This window comes from Linepithema humile, chromosome 6 (genome assembly GCF_040581485.1).
Source record: "Linepithema humile isolate Giens D197 chromosome 6, Lhum_UNIL_v1.0, whole genome shotgun sequence".
Lineage (NCBI taxonomy): Eukaryota > Metazoa > Arthropoda > Insecta > Hymenoptera > Formicidae > Linepithema > Linepithema humile.
The window spans coordinates 14,047,148-14,066,979 of NC_090133.1; the positions used below are offsets into that span (position 1 = coordinate 14,047,148).

The 19,832-nt window shown below is 30.0% G+C and overlaps 2 protein-coding genes and 1 long non-coding RNA gene across 3 annotated transcripts; all 3 read left to right on the forward strand.

The window, feature by feature from the left end:
- The first annotated feature begins 628 nt into the window (after positions 1 to 628).
- On the forward strand, positions 629 to 2,520 carry RpL13 (ribosomal protein L13). Its single transcript, XM_012370018.2, has 4 exons — positions 629 to 785; positions 1,228 to 1,386; positions 1,565 to 1,814; positions 2,189 to 2,520. The coding sequence occupies exons 2-4, from the start codon at positions 1,244 to 1,246 to the stop codon at positions 2,456 to 2,458; spliced, it is 663 nt and encodes a 220-aa protein (XP_012225441.1). The 5' UTR covers positions 629 to 785; positions 1,228 to 1,243; the 3' UTR covers positions 2,459 to 2,520.
- Positions 2,521 to 2,828: 308 nt separating this feature from the next.
- On the forward strand, positions 2,829 to 8,207 carry RASSF8 (ras association domain-containing protein 8). Its single transcript, XM_012370005.2, has 10 exons — positions 2,829 to 3,455; positions 4,361 to 4,471; positions 4,638 to 4,937; positions 5,018 to 5,138; positions 5,283 to 5,518; positions 5,592 to 5,753; positions 5,893 to 6,009; positions 6,082 to 6,221; positions 6,381 to 6,688; positions 7,223 to 8,207. Exons 1-10 carry the CDS (start codon positions 3,375 to 3,377, stop codon positions 7,321 to 7,323), a joined length of 1,677 nt encoding a protein of 558 aa, XP_012225428.1. The 5' UTR covers positions 2,829 to 3,374; the 3' UTR covers positions 7,324 to 8,207.
- Positions 8,208 to 15,345: 7,138 nt separating this feature from the next.
- On the forward strand, positions 15,346 to 15,885 carry LOC137000397 (uncharacterized). The gene is made up of 2 exons (XR_010890648.1): positions 15,346 to 15,662; positions 15,779 to 15,885. It is a non-coding gene; the product is annotated as an uncharacterized lncRNA (long non-coding RNA).
- Positions 15,886 to 19,832: the final 3,947 nt, after the last annotated feature.

Sequence of the window (19,832 nt, forward strand, 5' to 3'; positions counted from 1 at the left end):
ATACAGAGTAATGTGCACATTGATGTATATTATACATGTATATTATACATCAATGTGCACATTACTCTGTATTATCGATCCTTCGTGGACATAGCACGGAACAAAACCAAAAATTGTGCACATGGCTACGTAGTTCCAATGTGCAAATTTTAGGTCCACAGGTGGCGTATCGCTTTCGCGGATCACATAAAACCTGGCCGTGGCGTCTCTCAGGCTTCTCTCTGGTATTACATTCCAGGTGTACATATGTATTATTACTCCATGGTTGTGTTCCAAAATTTATTGCTAGTGCTAATAATCTATAGTTCATGTCACGTATACTATAGATTTTTAGTACTGGCAGTGCATTTTAAGGCCATTATACATAAAAGTTTTAGTTGTAATCATAAGACGTAAGCAAATCGACCAATCATAGTGAGCAGTAATGCGAGTGACTCACTGTAATTGGTCAATTTTACGTGCAATGGCCTTTAGAACACAGCCCATGTAGGTTGTCATTTTTCTATACAACGCTAGATAGACTGTTGTTTATAGATTACAAATTATATTTGTCTTATCAGTTTGTTGCGTTCAATATATTGATATATTTTTATTACTTAATAATATTATTATTGTTTCGAAGAAATTCAATAAAAAGTATCTTTTGTATAGAGAGAAATTTCAGCTTTAAAAAGTCACTTCCGGCTATCCCGACTATCCAACATTCCTTTTCCGACTTGTATCACGTTGATAAGGGAGCAAGTGAAGTGTTACGGAACTAAAATCTACACAAAATATTCACATCGGTTAGTCTACGTAACATATAATAATAAAAACACATAACTTTTTTGTATTTCTGAATGCTTTTGTATTATATGTAATTTGTATAATGAATTAGTTGTGCTTATTTTGTGTTTATATTCCTGACGAAGTCAGGTTAGAATCTGGATCAAATCTTGTTAATTAACTTTTGTTTCCTATCTCACGTTCTTGCGACTTTCGAATTTGAAAATTTAACAAGATTATCAAAATGTATAGTTTTTCAACATATATCGATTATTTATACAATATGTATTTTTGTAAAGTTACACCACAGATACAGATACTAACCTCTTATATTTGTAATAAAACTGTACAATTATTAAATTATTAAATATTAATTATATTAAATTTAATTACATAAATATTTAATATAAAATTATGTATTATGCTATTAAAAATTAATTTTTTATGTTGTTACACATCAAGATATTAAATATCAATCATGGGTAAGGGAAATAACATGATTCCAAATGGCCATTTTCACAAGGATTGGCAGCGATATGTAAAAACTTGGTTTAACCAGCCAGCGAGAAAAATCCGTCGTAAACAAAAACGTGTTGAGAAGGCACGTGCACTTGCACCCAGGTATGTATGTATGCAGTGTGTGTGTGTGTATGTATATATATGCATATATGCTTATGTTACATTTATAAGCCATATAATCTTAGAACTTATTCTATTTTATGAATGTATATAAAAAAAAAAATTATATACATATATATACACTATTTTAATTAAATTTTTAATTAATTATTGGTTATAGGCCTATAAACCTTTTGAGACCAATTGTACATTGTCCAACATCTCGCTATCATACTAAAGTTCGTGCTGGTAAAGGTTTCACACTGGCGGAAATCAAAGCTAGCGGTCTGAACAGGAGATATGCTAAATCAGTTGGAATTGCAATTGATCATCGTCGTCGTAATAAGTCTATTGAGTCTCTGCAAATTAATGCTCAACGTTTGTCTGAATATAAGGCTAAATTGATCACCTTCCCGATACATCAAAAGAAAGTATGTAATTTTTTGTTGGTTACAGTTACTTAAAATTACTATTTTATTAACACTGAATTATAAAAAGTAAATAAGATTTTTTTTAAAGTATGTGTGTGGGGAAATAGTTTTTATATTATAAAACAATATATTGATATATTAATATATTAAGTTGCAAGAATATATATAAATTTGAATGTAAGATGGAAAAATACTTCAGAGTGATACTAAACAATTTATAAATATTATTTTAAACAGTTTTAACATATATTTATATTCTTTATTGTAATACTTAAAATACATGTTTGAGAATTGATTATTTTCTATAGGGGAGGGGGATTATATGATTGATTGTAACAATTTTTACATTAATATATTTTATTTGCCTATTTTAGAAGCCTCAGAAGGGTGATGCAACTGAAGAGGAGAGAAAGGTTGCTGTCCAAATTAAAGGAGATCCTATGCCTATTCGACATCAAGCATCTGCTAAAGCAAAGGCTCGACCTATTACTGAGGAGGAGAAGAAATTCTCAGCATACGTAACCCTTCGTAAAGCAAGAGCAGATGCGCGCTTAGTTGGCATTCGTGCAAAGCGTGTTAAGGATGCTTCAGAAAACCCTGATGAAGTGACAAAAGTTGCTAAAGATAAAAAAGCTAAGAAGTAATCCCGATGACATTTTTTCTTTATGTATATATAAAAATAAAATTTTCCTATAATGGAAAATAATTTTGTGTTATTTTTTTCTTCAAAATCTTACAATAATTTTTTTGTAATAATAGGATTAATAGATATTAGTAATATCACACTGAATATTTACAGTACATATATATTGAATTAATATATTGTATTAAATATCTGTTTTTATAATATGGTAACACAGCTTTTTAAAAGTACATTTTATATTCAAATATATTTTACTATTAAGAAATTTTTGCATTGTTGAAATAATTAATTATTACTATTTATAAAATTAATTCCCATTCAACATAGATTATTTTGTATCATATGCTTATTTTAATCAAAACTATTAATGATATACTTGTAATTTTTTATATTAAGAAAAAATTAGAAATGTTATTTTAACCAAAGCAAAAAATTTAATTCATAAAATTTTGAGAAAAAAATTAATAAATTTTTGAAAAAAAAAGCAAATTGCATATACAGTGCATTTGCATCGTGTCGGATATTGCCAATCGCTGCTGTCGTGCACATGCAATATTCGCTTAACGCAAACCGTCGCTTGCATGAATGTCGCCATAGTAGTGCATCTGTCAATGATCTGTCACTTTGATAATTGTATACTGCAAATCGGAGAAATATTTAAAGTTGTTAATGAATAGTGTATATTAGATTTGTTGTAGTGATAATGTCCCAGTGTTTTAATGATAATTAATCGGTCGTGTTGGGATAGATTTGGTTTCGTTCGAAGCCAAATTTTATGCGAACTTGAACGAAATACTAAGGTTATAGTAGTAGTGTATAAGTCGATAAGAGGAGCAGCAGATAAAGGCCAACTTATATTTCTCAACAAAAGTTAACTTTGCAATGCGAAAAATTAAGTTCGAAATTCTCTATTACTAATGGATGTGATGGAGCTGAAAGTGTGGGTGGAAGGAATACAACGTATCGTATGCGGTGTTACCGAGAATACAACATGTCAAGTAAAAGCAATGGAAATTTTATAAAATCACATTATAAAGTTCTGGTGTCTTTCATGGAAACATAAATTTGAAGAAAATAAGGATGTTTATATAAGATATTTCAAGAAAAAAATGCAGAAAATGTGGAAATTATTCCGTTTTCATAATTTTTTGTCAGGATTTTTAGGTTATGTCTCTTCCTTGTCACTTTACAAGCGTTTATTTACTAAAAATAATTAAAAACTGTTGTAGAAAAATGTGTTTTATTTTATTTTTTAAATAAATTATTTTGTATTTTTATTATTTTTTATGATGGGATTGTATTTTATAGTTTTACGTCCTTTATCATTACACTTGTCATCGTTTTGTGGTAATCTTGTCAGGCAGTGTATTTTTAAGATATTTAAATGTTTAAAAATTAATATTTGTAATGTTTATTCTATTATTAACGAGATACATGGTGCAAGCATCAGAAATAGAATAGAGACTAATAATTCATATTCGCAAAAATATAGATTTTTTAAGAATTATTATTATTTGTATTATTTATATTTATTTTGTGTTTTTTAGAAAAATGTAAATTTATTTTTATTTTTTTAAGATTATTATTTTTGCGTTTATTTTGTTTTTTTTTCTTTAGAAAAAAATAGGGTTTTATTTTTAATAATATCTTATATTGGGATTTTTAAATCCTAATATAAGAAAAAGTAAAGACAGAATAATTTATGCATTTTCTTTTTTTCTTTTTTTACTATACTACATATACTATACAATATACTATACAATATACTACATAAAATTTATTACTATATTACATAAAACACCTACTTTTTAAAAGCATTTGTTTTTTTTAATTTGTGTTTCTATGAACGTCACCATCTCCCACTTATGCTTGTATCTAAAAACTAATGACACTTTAATTATAGGATATAGTATATGCGCTTGCTCATGCTACAGCTCAAAGAGGTAGATTTACCTTGGTGGAGCGTTGGCGAACCAATGAACGTTTATTGGCTCCTTATGAAAATCCTTCTAAGGTCAGGCATATCTCACATTTTTGCAAGAAATATAAATTTATAATATATTTTATAGAATTAATTAAATACAAATCTAAGTAAATTAAAATTTTTATATTATAATATAATCATTTTATATTATATTATAAAAATAATAAAATTGATAACATATCATTTATTTGATTAGGTTTTAATGAAATGGGGTGAATATTCCTCAGAAGTTCAACTAATTTTGAGACGCTCAGAAAATAATAAAACGTGTGCATTACCATCTCGATTAACACATACATCACGTGTAAATGCATTACCAGTTTCAATTGAACATAGTACAGGCACCACTACTTTGCAAGATGACATAAAAAATATATCATATACGCAAAGTTCAGATTTTGATGATATGCCAGGTGGATTGGAAAGAAATAGAGATACCAGAAAATCACTTACCTTTAGTGGACTTCATGGAGGTATTACAGAAGGCAGTACAGAGGCAAGTCTATACTTTTAAACAAAAAGCAATAACTATATAAATCATACATAAATCATACCTAAATAAAAATGTTATTTTAGATTCAAATGGAAAATGTGGCTGTAGTTCAACCAACACTACATTTAAAAAATAAGGATTTAAATATACGAAAAAATGTACAAAAACCTGCTCAATCACCTACAAGAGGAGCTAATGCTGAAAGTAAGTTAATTTATTCTGCAATGATCTACTAGCTATATAAAATATACTAATATAATTATTTATGCCATTTAGACCAATATTTTTTAAATGAAAAGTGCAATAGTTTCGTAGTAATTTATGATTATTATTTTATTTTTTACATAGCAACACATTTGTCGCAAAAAAAGGTGCGCGAAGTCCCACCATATAGAGAGCCTCCAGGCCCAGCTTCACCACCATTACGAACTTTACCACCATATCGAGATCCACCTCCGCCGAATTTAAACAGTCCTGGAAGACCTCAATATGTATCTAGTAACAATACAGGAAGTCCTCATGTGCCCAAAGAGGATCAGCCATCTTCTAGTAATTCCATGAAATTGAAAAGAAATCTCATCCAGGTTTTGTACTATAATTATGCTAAATATAATTTATATAAGATTACATGCAGTATTCATAACATTTCTCTTATAGGAATTTCAAGATACAAAAATGCCCACACAGTCCGTTAATTCACTTCCTGCCATGGCACAAAATATGGCAACTGTTGCTTATACTCAACGATATGTTGAACTTATAAAACTAGTCAATAAGCAACGAGACACTATTAATGCTCAACAAGCTGATCTTACAAAAGTAAAATGTTATATTTTCTTCTGTAATGACAAAATATCTCTCTAATTTCTTTTAAGTAATAATTTGCTTATTTGTTTAATTGATTTAGTTTATTTGCAAGAATATGCAATATATTATAATAATTACTGATTTATTTTAGTTTGATGCAGAAATATTATATTGGGAAACAAAGAACAAGGAACAAATGCATCAAATGGATTATATTTCCCAAGAAATGAGTCGTATGGAATCTAATGGCCGTATTATCGAGGAACAGGTACAGTAATCCTTTTTTCCTTTCCAATTATCGTCAATTATAAATTATTGATTATTATTTTGTTTTAATTAGCTCAAAGAATTAGCTCATGTAGAAGAAGAAAGTGAAATAGTTAGGCAGCAAGAAAAAACATTGAAGTCGGAAATAACATTGCTTAGATCAAAGCTTGCCAATTGTGAAACGGAATTGCTTCAATGTAAAAATAAGATTAGGTAATAACAAATCTGATGAAACCGATATTATTATCTGTTATTATCAACGTATTCTAATATGATTAAAATAATTTAACTTTTTTTTATATGATATGATTTACGTTATGTTATATTAAAATATATAGAAACATATATAATAAAAATATATTATAATTATAGACTAGTTATGGAAGAACTTGCAATAGAGCAACATAATATAAGTCGTGAAACAGATGAACGGCAAATTATGGAACGGAAAATAATTAGTGAAGTGGAACACTTACAAAATGAGGTAGAACAAGCTAAACGCGCAACCGAATTAGCTTCACAACATGCGGAATCTCTAAAATTAGAAGTAGTTAACTTGGAGTCAGCTATTGTTGAAAAGAAGTTACAAGTAGAGAGATTGGTAGCTGACATGAAGGAGGCAAATTTGCAAAGTTTAGCTGTCGCATGTTCAGATGAACAAGTCAAATCTTTACTAGAAGGTATTTATTTACATGACATGTGCGCGCAAGCGCACGCACACTTAATTTTTCATATCTTTATATATTATTTTAACACGTTCCATGCCGCGTGTATTAAACGGCCTGAATGAAACGTTCAACGTATACCATCGGTGACCCACGTCAAACTTTTCATTCAGGCTATTTAATATTTTGAGTATAAACAAATACATTATCATAAAACATTTCATAATTTATTTCTTTTGTGCTACACTGTATTTTATAAAATGTCTCTTTATTTTGACAATAATATTATTTTTCAATCTTGGCCTGAATAGAAAGTTAAGCAAAAACGACTTGACACAGAATGTGTTAATAAATAGTTAAATATGTTTTTTATAATTATTTATTGCAATAAAGTTAATTAGTATTATTGTTAGTAGTATTGTTATATGTATTAATATATGTATTAATAAGTTTTTATCTTGTTTTTATCTTTATATGTGTTTCGTACTTTTTAAAAATTTATTTTTTATGCATAACTATATAAAATAAATATACTTATTTAATCTTTAGGTGCCCATAAACCTGGAAGTACTCGTAAAATGATAGGATCACCAAGGCAATTGGAAACTGCAGTGCCCACAAGTAAAAATCCACATGGTGTGTGGGTGTAAATAAAATAAAGCAGTATACCCCTGACAATGTGTGTGTGTTATTCTATGTGAGAAGTATATCAAAGAGTACATATCGAAATATTTCTATATGTTTATGTTATTTTAGTAAATAGTTAAAGTATTCTTTATATTCATTTATTGCAGTAAAGTTAATTAGTATCATTGTTACATGTATCATTCAGTTTTTATCTTGTATTGACTTAAATCATTGATTCATAAAATATTTGTGAAGTTGTTAATCTAATTTTTAAATTGTTGCATAAACCATTTATATATTTTTGGAAATATTTAGTATATTTTACATGCAATTTATTTTCGTAAATTATTTTTTTTTTAATTTTTGGATAATATTAATTTCTTAACAAATATAATTTTCTAAATGTTAAAGCGAGCAATTTTAGTTTTGTGTAAAAGTAATTAATTTAAGAATTATCAATATGACAATCGACAAAATGTTTACTAATATATTTTACAAATAGCTATCTCATACTCTAAAAAAATATTTTGCCATAATAGATTCAATTAAGGTTTTAAATTTACTTAAATATTAATATATGTTAATAATAATGCGTCAATGTATGTTTGTTAGTATAATTGTTATATGATATTTTTAATCTTTCTATATCTTGCGGAAGTATAAATTTTTTATGTATAAATTTCAACTATGTTTATAACATATTTAATATTTTTCTTAAAAACATATTTATTTTATGTGTAGTTACATCATTACAATTAGAATGTGCATCTTGTAGTTAAACAGCAATAGCATAAATATTTTAATATCTGACACATTGCATTTAACAATGTATTAATAATATAAATGTACAACAATCGTTAATATGATCTATCTTTGAATCAAAAATAATAATTATATTTTATGCATACATTTGTATATAATTTATATATTCTAGCAAGGATAAACACAATTTTAGATTTGATTATTGTAATTGAATTTTTTCTAATTTAATGTCCATAAAAAGTTATATTGATTTAATAAATATTATTTATTTAGGGCTATTAGGGCTATTTCAACATTTGTTAACTTTAAGGCACAATAGGAAAATATTAGGCCCTACGCATAATAGAGAAAATATTAGGAATAAGAATAAATATTAAATATTATTAGAGGTACAAATAAGTTTTAAAGCGTTTTTTGTAGAACATAAAAAAGTAATTCAAAATTTAAATATTCTCCCGCTCTTTTCCGATTTTATAGTGTTTATATGGTAACATAAAAAATAACAACCAACTTCACGATATTGTTTGTGTAACCTAAAATTGCAGCAGCTTGAAAATGGCAAACGAGAAATCAAGAGACACGGTAGTGTCTCGCGCCAAGTTCACGCGCAGCGCAAGACCGACCGTGTATCTTTACGCGAGCACATGAGCTGATAGGAGTCGAGATTTTCATATCTCAATAATGCGTGGACCGATCGAATTTATAATAGGCTCAATCGATAGAGCACATGCGATTTACATAATAAAAGTATCTTTACTTTTTTTGTACATGCTTTCTAAAAAAATATATTAATTGCCAAAGTTTGCCAAAGTCGAAATATGCCGAAATCTATGTAAGTCTTGGTCGTCGTCGTCGTCGTCGTCTGTTCGTCATCCTTCTCTAATATATAAGTTTTTCCTTTGTCAACTAGAAGCATCAAAATGCGACATGGTTGTCCTTTTCTACATCCCGTGAAATGTCGATTCCCGCATAAGAGCGACTTTTTTCTTTCCTTTCTTTTTCTAAAAAATGTCTGTCCTTTTCCAACATGGCGGCGCTCAGACCTGTCAGCTCGCAGCTTTGATGATACTAATCACATTGATATAATTAATATCGGTCGTAAAATGTATATGTAACGTGTTGTGGAGACGAATAGAGATAGTGTATATCAAAATAATAGTATTCTTTATAAAAAAAATTTTTCTCGTCTTGAAGTGCAGAAGTGTAGCAACACACATGCTGACAACACTCTTAAAGGGAACGTTCACAAGTGTCCCCTCTCGATTTGATTCTCCTTGAAATATGTTGTAAAACATACAATTTGAGAAGACATGTATTTTTTTATAGCGGCCCTAACTCAAATTTAAAGGGTGAAACACCCTTTTGAAAAAAAAGAGTTTTTTCTTTGTGTGTAACTATCGCCAAAACCGTAGGAGATATAAAAAAATGTTTCAAGTAGAAGTTGTATGGCTTGTAATGGGCTTTATAACTGTGTAGTTGGATTTTCAAAAAATGTAATTTTTTTTAATTTACTCTTACCCCTTGGTATTATTTTTTCGAATTTCAAAATTTTTGTTGACAAAAGTTGTAGCATTTTTTACGCTGAATTCAACCATATATGATTTTATTATGTTCCGAAATCGCATCTTTCAAAAATAAGTCATCAGTATCATATTATATGCGTCGCGCTGCATGACGCATTGTTTATATCGCACTTGTGTTGCGCAATAGTCGTTAAATAAATATAAAAATGACATGTTATCACATATTTAAGGAAGAAAAGTTAACTAAAATTGTTGCTAAAGCATCCCTTCCACATTACACTTTTATAGATAATCGCTGCATTTCGTATGCAGCGCGTTGTCATATACAAGTTAGCTATCAGCGCATATTACACTTTGAAGTTTTGCTTGCAGTGACCACGGGAAAATAATTTATGAAACGAAAACAGTGAATGAATCAATCTATTCAACATATATCCACCCTGACTCTACTCTCTTGGCCCGACTTGACTGACAATGAATAAAATTCTGTACATACTCTTTTTCAATAATTTTAATATACTGCGATATATTCTACATACTATTACATTCTATTAAATTATTACGATTTTTTTAAACTATGGTATATAAAATCTTGAAATATAAAATGTATATTATAAGTATAATTATAATATATTGATACAATAAATAAGCTTTTATATATATATAAGCTTATTTATATATATTATAATTATACTTATAATATACATTTTATATACCATAGTTTAAAAAAATCGTAGTAATTTAGTGGAATGTAATAGCATGTAGAATCACAGTATATTAAAATTATTGAAAAAGAGTAAACTGTACAGAATTTTATATTTTATTTCATTCTCAGTCAAGTCGGGCCAAGAAGGTAGAGTCAGGGTAGATATATGTTGAATAGATTGATTCATTCACTGTTTTCGTTTCATAAATTATTTTCCCGTGGTCACTGCAAGCAAAACTTCAAAGTGTAATATGCGTTGATAGCTAACTTGCATATAACAACGCGCTGCGCACGAAATGCAGCGATTATCTATAAGAGTGTAATGTGAAAGAGATGCTTTAGCAACAATTTTAGTTAACTTTTCTTTCTCAAATATATAATAACATGTCATTTTTATATTTATTTTGCGACTATGCACAACACAAGTGCGGTATAAACGGTCATGCAGCGCGACGCATATAATGTGATACTGATGACTCATTTTTGAAAGATGTGATTTCGAAACATAATAAAATCATATATGGTTGAATTCAGCGTAAAAAATGCTACAACTTTTGTCATTACAAAAATTTTGAAATTCGAAAAAATAATAACAAGGGGTGGGGGTAAATTAAAAAAAATTTTATTTTTTGAAAATTTAACTACACAGTTATAAAGTCCATTACAAGCCATACAACTTCTATTTGAAATATTTTTTTATCTCCTACGGTTTTGGCGATAGTTACACACAAAGAAAAAAACCGTTTTTTTTTTCAAAGGAATGTTTGATCCCTTAAATTTGAGTTAGGGCCGCTATAAAAAAATACGTGTCTCCTCAAATTGTATGTTTTACAACATATTTCAAGAAGAATCAAATCGGGGGAGGGGACACTTGTGAACGTTCCCTTGTTAGTATTCTGTAGTTAGTGGACAGAAAGTGTACTTTGTTACCCTTCGTGGAATCGGCAGATATGTAATGTTTATAGAGAAGAAATGTCTAACACTTGGATTGAAGCTGACGATACGCTAATTAAAAAAAGACAATGGCCTAAAGGTGCTAAAGATGTTTTTGTCATTCTTACAGAAATTTGATCAAAAGTAATCTGTTTTTATATATGAAAAAACGCAATAACTTAGAAATACAGATGGTTTTTTATACCCTTTTTATGATCACTAATAATTTTCTTATAAAACATGTTGTAAAATATAAAAAAAAAATTATTAGGTTTGTATAAATTAAGATTTCTATAATCAAAAAGAGGATCGTCGTATTGAAAATATGACGGGAGTGATGGTGGGATATTATTACCATTATTTTTACTAAAAAAAAAGAATCATATTTATTAAAATTATTTTTACTAAAAAAAAGAAATGATATCTCACAAAAAACCTTTTTTTTAAAAAAAGGTAAAAAATGGGCGCCAAGTACACGCCTTGTTATATTAAAAAAAAGTTTTCCTCATAAAAAAACCTTTCCAAAAAATTGTTTTTTTAAAAAAAGTTTTCCTCATAAAAAACCTTTTCAAAGAACTGTACTTTCAAAAATATATTATATTAAAAAAAAGTTTTTCTCACAAAAAACCTTTCCAAAAAAATTGTACTTTTAAAAAAAGTTGTATATATTAAATAAAAATTTGCTACATATTCTGTCTATAAAAGAGGTGATATCAGAAAATGACGCCAAGTTTAAATAAAGAACCTTTCAAAAAAAGTTGCATGTATATCTAATTATTTATTTAAAAATGATATTTATGTTTATATCTAGTTAATTCTTCTTAAGTATACTTTTTAAAATAATTGCATCTGTATCTAGTTATTTTTTTTATATCTGTATCTAGTTAAATAAAAAAATTTTTCAAATTTAATTAAAATAAAAAAATATTACAAAATTTCGCAAAAAACTTGGCGCTGCTATAAAATAGCCTTAAAATATTATTATACATCTTAAAATATTATAGAGCAATGAAGGCTATTAAAATATTATTATACATCTTAAAATATTATAGAGCAATGAAGGCTATTTTATAGCAGCGCCAAGTTTTTTGCAAAATTTTGTAATATTTTTTTATTTTAATTAAATTTGAAAAATTTTTTTATTTAACTAGATACAGATATAAAAAAAATAACTAGATACAGATGCAATTATTTTAAAAAGTATACTTAAGAAGAATTAACTAGATATAAACATAAATATCATTTTTAAATAAATAATTAGATATACATGCAACTTTTTTTGAAAGGTTCTTTATTTAAATAATTTATTCGGCACTGCATTCGCTATGAATTCTATCAAGGAAAGAGCACCGCAAAAGCGTGTGCATCAATTTGTTTGACTCTTGGAGACAATGTTGTATCCAAAAGTACATGTGAATTTTGGTTCAAACGGTTTAAAGAAGATGATTTCGACGTTAGCGATCGCGAACGTAGCGGAGCCTCTCTCAAGACTGAGGACGATAAATTGCAAGCATTACTCGATGAAAATTCGTCCCAAACGCAAAAAGAGCTTGCATTACAACTGGGAGTAAAGCAACAAACCGTTTCCAACCGTTTACGGAAGATGGAAAAGATTCAGAAAGAGGGAAAGTGGGTACCACACGAATTGAGCCAGAAGAACAAAGATAACCGTGTCGAAATGTGTCTGAATCTGTACAACAAACAGCACAGAAAGTCTTTCCTGTGGAAAATCGTAACGGATGATGAAAAGTGGATATATTACGATAATCCCAAGCGAAAAAAAATCATGGGTAGACCCCGGCCAACCATCCACATCAATGCCAAAGCGGAATATCTACGACCAAAAGGTAATGCTCTGTATATGGTAGGATATGCAGGGTGTGCTATATTATGAGCTTCTGCAACCACGTAAAACGGTTGATGGTGATCGCTATAGTCGATAACTATTGAGATTGAACGAAGAAATCCATCGAAAACGTTCATATACTCTCAAAGGATTGCGTGCGGTGAAATTGCTTCATAACAACGCTAGGCCTCATGTCGCTAAAACGGTCAAAGAAACATTATTGACGCTTGGTTGGGATGTTCTATCGCACCCGGCCTATTCGCCAGATATAGCGCCAAGTGATTATCACTTGTTCCGGTCGATGCAAAACGCATTGTCTGAGGTACGCTTCCGGAATATTGAAGAAGTGCGAAAATGGGTCGACGACTTTATTAAATCAAAAGACAAAACTTTCTTTACTGCCGGAATTCGTAAGCTGTCCGAAAGATGGCGCAAGGTCATAGATAATAACGGAGAATATTTTGATACTTAAATGTATTATTAAATTTCTGTAAAAAAATCTTGAATTTTCGAAAAAACGCTTTAAAACTTATTTGTACCCCTAATAGAAGTAGGAAATTGATATTATTTTATTTCAAAACAAGAAAATGAAATGGATTAACGTATCATAAACTAAGTAATAGGAATTAGAAATAATTAATCCATTCCGTTTCCTTGTTCAAAGTAAAATAATTCCAATTTGTTCTTTCTAATGTTTAATATTTATTCTTATTCCTAATATTTTTTCTATTGTGCGTAGGGCCTTAGGAATAGGAATATTACATATTAATAGCATTTTTAACTGGCATAGGTTTACTCGCTCCGAGAGCGATTAAACCCAATTTCCGATTGAACATGTGTTCAACCCGAAATGGTTTTAATCTGACCTAGGTTCTAGTTATAAAGCAGCATTGAAGTAAAATGTTGAATCGACGTCACTTAACACTTGTTGTTACAGAGTTTTTGTTTTCATCAAACAATTCTGATGATGATAATATAAAAATAAAAGCAAGTTAATATGTATAAAAAAAATACTACTATAAGAGAGGTTTCGTAGGTGCCGAGAAAATAATTCACAAATGTAATTAACATCAATTTATTTTGTCTCGTCCTTGCGCTGTCTCCAAGAGAACTATTCCTAGTTACATTCCTTTTATTATAAATAAAACAAAAACCATCTTGACGCTTGCTCCTATTGGAGAGATTCGTCTCTGTTTCCAATATTGATTTAATAATATAATTAGAGAGGGGTTCAACTGCCTACATTCCCATTTGCCAACAGCTTCGTTTGCCTACAACATTTTGCCGACAGCTTCAATTGCCGACATTCCTGGTTGCCTACAGAACGATTGCCTACAAGCATTATTGCGCACATTTAAAAATTAAAAATACAAACGTACGTTTGCACACAAGACATTATTGCACACATACATATTGCACACATGACATTATTGCGCACATACACATTGCACACATAATATTATTGCGCACATACACATTGCACACATAATATTATTGCGCACATAAAATAAAAAAATCGGAGAGGACTTCAACTGCCTACATTCCCATTTGCCAACAGCTTTGTTTGCCTACAACATTTTGCCGACAGCTTCAATTGCCTACAAGCATTATTGTGCATATGTAAATATTAAAAATACAAACGTACGTTTGCACACAAGACAATATTATTGCGCACATACAAATTGCACACATGACTTTATGATATAAACCTCGTTTCGCATCTGAAGCACAGGGTGATGTGAACTGAACCTTGCTCCGCGTGAAAAGTTGCAAACCCACGTAAAATCGTCTAATTATAAACCTTTGAGTACTGTGTATCTGTTGATTTCCTTATTTCATGTGTGCAATAATACCATGTGTACAATGTGTATATGCGCAATAATGTCATGTGTGCAATGTGTATGTGCGCAATAATGTCATGTGCGCAATAATGTCATGTGCGCAATGTGTATGTGCGTAATAATGTCATATGTGCAAACGTACATTTGTATTTTTAATTTTTGCATGTGCACAATAATGCTTGTAGGCAATCGCTCTGTAGGCAATTGGGAATGTCGGCAATCGAAGCTGTTGGCAAAATGTTGTAGGCAAATGAAACTGTTGGCAAATGGGAATGTAGGCAGTTGGGACCCTCTCTATAATCACAGCCGTTGTCAAGGAAGACGTCTCTTAAGGTGTGTCTTCACCGGGAAACAGTTTACGAACAGTTCGCGAACCGTGTTGACGAACTGTTCGCAAACTGATCACAAACATTATTTGAACAGTTCGCGAACAGTTCGTAGAAAAAGTTTGCGATGAGTTCACGAGCACCTGAAAAAATTGAACGTGCTGTCCACACCAATCACTGATCTCTATATTACACTGGATGGCGTATCGAATAGGACAGCTTGTTACGGTAGCCATCTTTGATAAAGTAAAATATGCAAATATGGTAGCGTCCACTGTTGAGGTCAGTTGAGGTTGAGATTCCAACTGTCGTATGTACGTCGTATCGAGTTAGTTGAACAAAATTTTTACTCATGCTACAAAAATGGTATCATCGTGTACATATTGTGGTTCAAAACAAGGGATCGAGGGTAGAACACATCATAAGTAAGTATATAAGTTACATATCCACATATTTATGCCTTACAGGTTATGTAAATTTTTTATTGCATTTAATGTCATATCTTTTTCAAAATTAATATTGTGGAATATTTTTTGTGAAGGTTTCCTCTGAAAGATAAGGAAATATTGCAGTTATGGTTGCAGAACATGAATCTCGGATCAAAGTTTGTACCAAAGAATCATTCTTTATTATGTTCAGACCACTTAACATTGGAATTTATATTTTATGTATTACTTACATTATATATATTGTAATATCATATTCAATATTTTTATTTACATTTATAACAATTTTTGATTTTTAATGTATTACTTTATTAGTTGTATTACTTATTGCAAAAAGTTTGAAAATAAAAATTTTGAAAAAAATCATCGACTTTTAATTTTTTTCTACAAAACATATTTTTAACATATTTTCCTATATATTGTTCATTTAGAATTATTATATTTTTTAATATTATTTTATATTTATGCACATTTACTCATACTACTACCTTTTCTACTTGTGAACAATAAAAATATTTTTTTAATCGTTGTTTATATTATTACCGTCATTTGAATTTTACCGCCGAAAGATGCATATTTTACTGTATCAAATATGGCTGCCGGGTCTTCAAATCGTAACACACATTTTGTACAGCATACGCCATCCAGTGTAATATAGAGATCAGTGACACCAATGTTCACGTTTTTGGAGAACCAGTTCGTCGAATGTTCGCCGTGGTTCCGTCGCTTGACGCGGCGAAAATTTTTAAACAAATATTAATATAATTATTGTGGAAAGTTACAAAAAATATGAGTGCTCAAGGTCAGTTATTACTACAAGTTTTGTTGTAATGCATATACTGGCAAAAGAGATACAAACGACGCTATTGGCAGAGAAAATTATTTCAAAACAGAAATAGTGGTTCAAAATTTCTGACCGATTTAAAAATGGAGGATCCAATCGGTTTCAAAACTTTTTGTCGAGTGTCAGTTACTGAATTTGAATATTTTAATTTGAATATTATTATTATTCACTAATCACCACAAATATGTCCACACTGGTACGTTTGGTTCGTTGATTTTTTGCGAACTGCTCGCAAACAGCAACCAAACAAATGAAAAAAATATTAATTGATCAACTGTTAACGAACAGCTTGCGAGTTGCTCGCGAACAGACGTCCACATAAAAAAGAGTACAGTTTGCGATCTGTTCGTTAACTGTTCGCGAACTCTGGTGAAGACACACCAAGATACACCTTTATAATTTCGGCAATCCTGACTAGAGATTGTCCTCGATCTTAATCTAATGAAACAAAAACAATAAACTGATATTGAACACAATAAACTGATAATTAAACACGAAATACATCTAGATGTCTTGCTCAAATTAATCAATTTTATCAGTATCTGATTTAACCCATAGTCGCATGTTTTTGGCTTTCCACACTTTTCGGTATTCTTTTGTGTGTTCTGAAAACCAGTGATATTAGATACTAAATATCGATCGTTTCGCAATAATTTCGCAATAACGTATAGCCCTTTATATTGGGGAATTAGTTTTTTAGAAATACCAGCGGTGCTATCAAAATTACGCAATAAAACATAATCACTCTCTTTATATACCAGTCGGTTTTTTATGCTTTTTATCGAAATAATTCTTATTGTATTCTTGACAAGACGCTATCTTTTCTGCAGATTTTGCTCTTATATCCGTTAAATTTCTATCTTTTACATTTACATTTGTATTTAAATATTTTTTAACTGAATCATTTACAGAGCTGCGCTGATCTATTCCAAAAAATAATTAACTGAGAGTCTCTCCCGTGCCTTTATTTATCGTATTATTTAGAGCGTATTCAACTTGTGGTAAAATATTGTATCAGAATTGATTTTCTTCTTTATTTACAAATTTACTTAACATAGGAATTAATACGCGATTAACTCGCTCCGCCTGACCATTGCTTTGAGGACAGCCAGTGCCTATATCAATATATGCTTAATGGCCTGCTTGACAATAAAATTCTTAAATTCTAGTGATGTAAAATAAGAGCCCTTGTCGAAAATAATAACTTGTGGTTTGCTATAGTTATGAAAATAATCGGAAGTGCTTTAAGACCCTTTTTACTTGAAATAGTCTCCGTAGCATACAATTTAACATATTTGGTAAACGCCCTACACAACATTATGTCGTCTTATGTTCGTCTGAAAGTCGTCTTAAAATCACTCAGACGTCTTACGAAACTGTCAGAGAGACGTATTTAAAACTCTCTATGAGACGTTTTATGCAACAATTTTCGACGATTTAGAAACGTCTTCGAGATGTCTCTTGATTTGTTTTATAAGACGACTGTGAAACTTATTTTAAAATGCCCTTAAGACAAACGTTTTATTAAAATAATGATTTTATTTCAAGTAGCAAATGATCGTCATCTGATGTAAAATAAAATTTCAAGAAATGAGATGCTAACTTCCCGTCTCACCTTCCAGCATCTCACCGGATTTCGAACGTATGAGCCATAAAGTACGAGTATTCAAAGAGTTCTACCGTTTCAACCCATCATATCAATAGTTCTGGTCATAAGAACAATAAAAAAAAATTCTAGTCATTATTAAAAGCATTTCACACGCTGAAATGTAATATACTAGCGTCACTAGCAATAGTTCTGGATTTGTACGAGCATAGAATCATAGTTCCCAGTCCTTAGTATCATTTACATTACAGTTCTATTTAGAAACAATCATTTAACTATTTGTTTATAATTATTATTTCCGCCAAAAGTGCCTAAATATGATATGCTAGCGTCACTAGCGATAGTTCTCGGTTTGTACGAGCATAGAATCATAGTTCCCAGTCTCTAGTATTATTTACATTACAGTTCTATTTAGGCTGTGTTTTGAAATTCACTGCCTTCACTGAAAATCTATAGTTTACGTTACGTATATTGTAGATTTTCAGTACTGGCAGTGAATTTCGGAACGCAACCTTAGAAACAATTATTTAAATATTTGTCTATAATTATTATGCCCGCCAAAAGTGCCTAAATATGATATGCTAGCGTCACTAGCGATAGTTCTGGGTTTGTACGAGCATAGAATCATAGTTCCCAGTTCCTAGTATCATTTACATTACAGTTCTATTCAGAAACAATTATTTAAATATTTGTTTATAATTATTATGCCCGCTAAAAGTGCCTAAATATGATATGCTAGCGTCACTAGCGATAGTTCTCGGTTTGTACGAGCATAGAATCATAGTTCCCAGTCCCTAGTATTATTTACATTACAGTTCTATTCAGAAACAATTATTTAAATATTTGTTTATAATTATTATGCCCGCTAAAAGTGCCTAAATATGATATGTTGGCGTCACTAGCCATAGTTCTGGGTTTGTACGAGCATAGGCCGGTATTCATAGTCCGTTCTTATATTTAAGATTGTCTTAAGCACGGACTTATATTCGCTCTCTTCGTCACACATAGATTGTATCTGACGAAGAGAGCGAATATAAGTTCGTGCTTAAGACGATCTTGAATATAAGAACGGACTATGAATACCGCCCATAGAATCATAGTTCCCAGTCCTTAGTATCATTTACATTATTGCTAGTGACGCTAGCATATTACATTTCAGTGCGTGAAATGCTTTTAATAATGACTAGAATTTTTTTTTATTGTTCTTATGACCAGAACTATTGATATGATGGGTTGAAACCTTAGAACATATATACTGGAAGGGGCATAGCTGACTTGCCGTTGTCCTCAACATCTATCTATCCTTGTCTGTACATTTTATTGCAATACGCATGCGTCGATTATGTTGATGTGTGTGATGACAAATTAGACAAGCTTATCTATGACAAGCCTTCTAATATAATCAAGTCTAAAGAAATAATCATAAAAAAGTATAGTATCGGGTATAGTAATAAAGTAATAAAAGTATATGTAAAAATGGGACGTTATTGCATTTTATGTAGCTCAACAAACCGTAGCAAAATATCTCTTTATGCGTAAGTATAGATTTACTTAGTAATTTAAAGCTCTTAGCTTTGAGGTTGTATCTTGAATTAATTTAGAAATATAAAAGGTATATTGTACGTATAACGTACATTAAAATAATCTAAAATGTTATTCTGTCCACAACGTTTAGATTTCCTAAAGATTAAAACATCAA

Bases quoted from the DNA above. Each gene is read 5' to 3' on its own strand.
- RpL13 (XM_012370018.2), top strand. From the start codon at position 1,244: ATGGGTAAGGGAAATAACATGATTCCAAATGGCCATTTTCACAAGGAT. The intron at 1,387-1,564 runs GTATGTATGTAT...TATTGGTTATAG, and splicing joins GCACGTGCACTTGCACCCAG to GCCTATAAACCTTTTGAGAC. The intron at 1,815-2,188 runs GTATGTAATTTT...TGCCTATTTTAG, and splicing joins TCCCGATACATCAAAAGAAA to AAGCCTCAGAAGGGTGATGC.
- RASSF8 (XM_012370005.2), top strand. From the start codon at position 3,375: ATGGATGTGATGGAGCTGAAAGTGTGGGTGGAAGGAATACAACGTATC. The intron at 4,472-4,637 runs GTCAGGCATATC...TTATTTGATTAG, and splicing joins CTTATGAAAATCCTTCTAAG to GTTTTAATGAAATGGGGTGA. The intron at 4,938-5,017 runs GCAAGTCTATAC...ATGTTATTTTAG, and splicing joins TTACAGAAGGCAGTACAGAG to ATTCAAATGGAAAATGTGGC.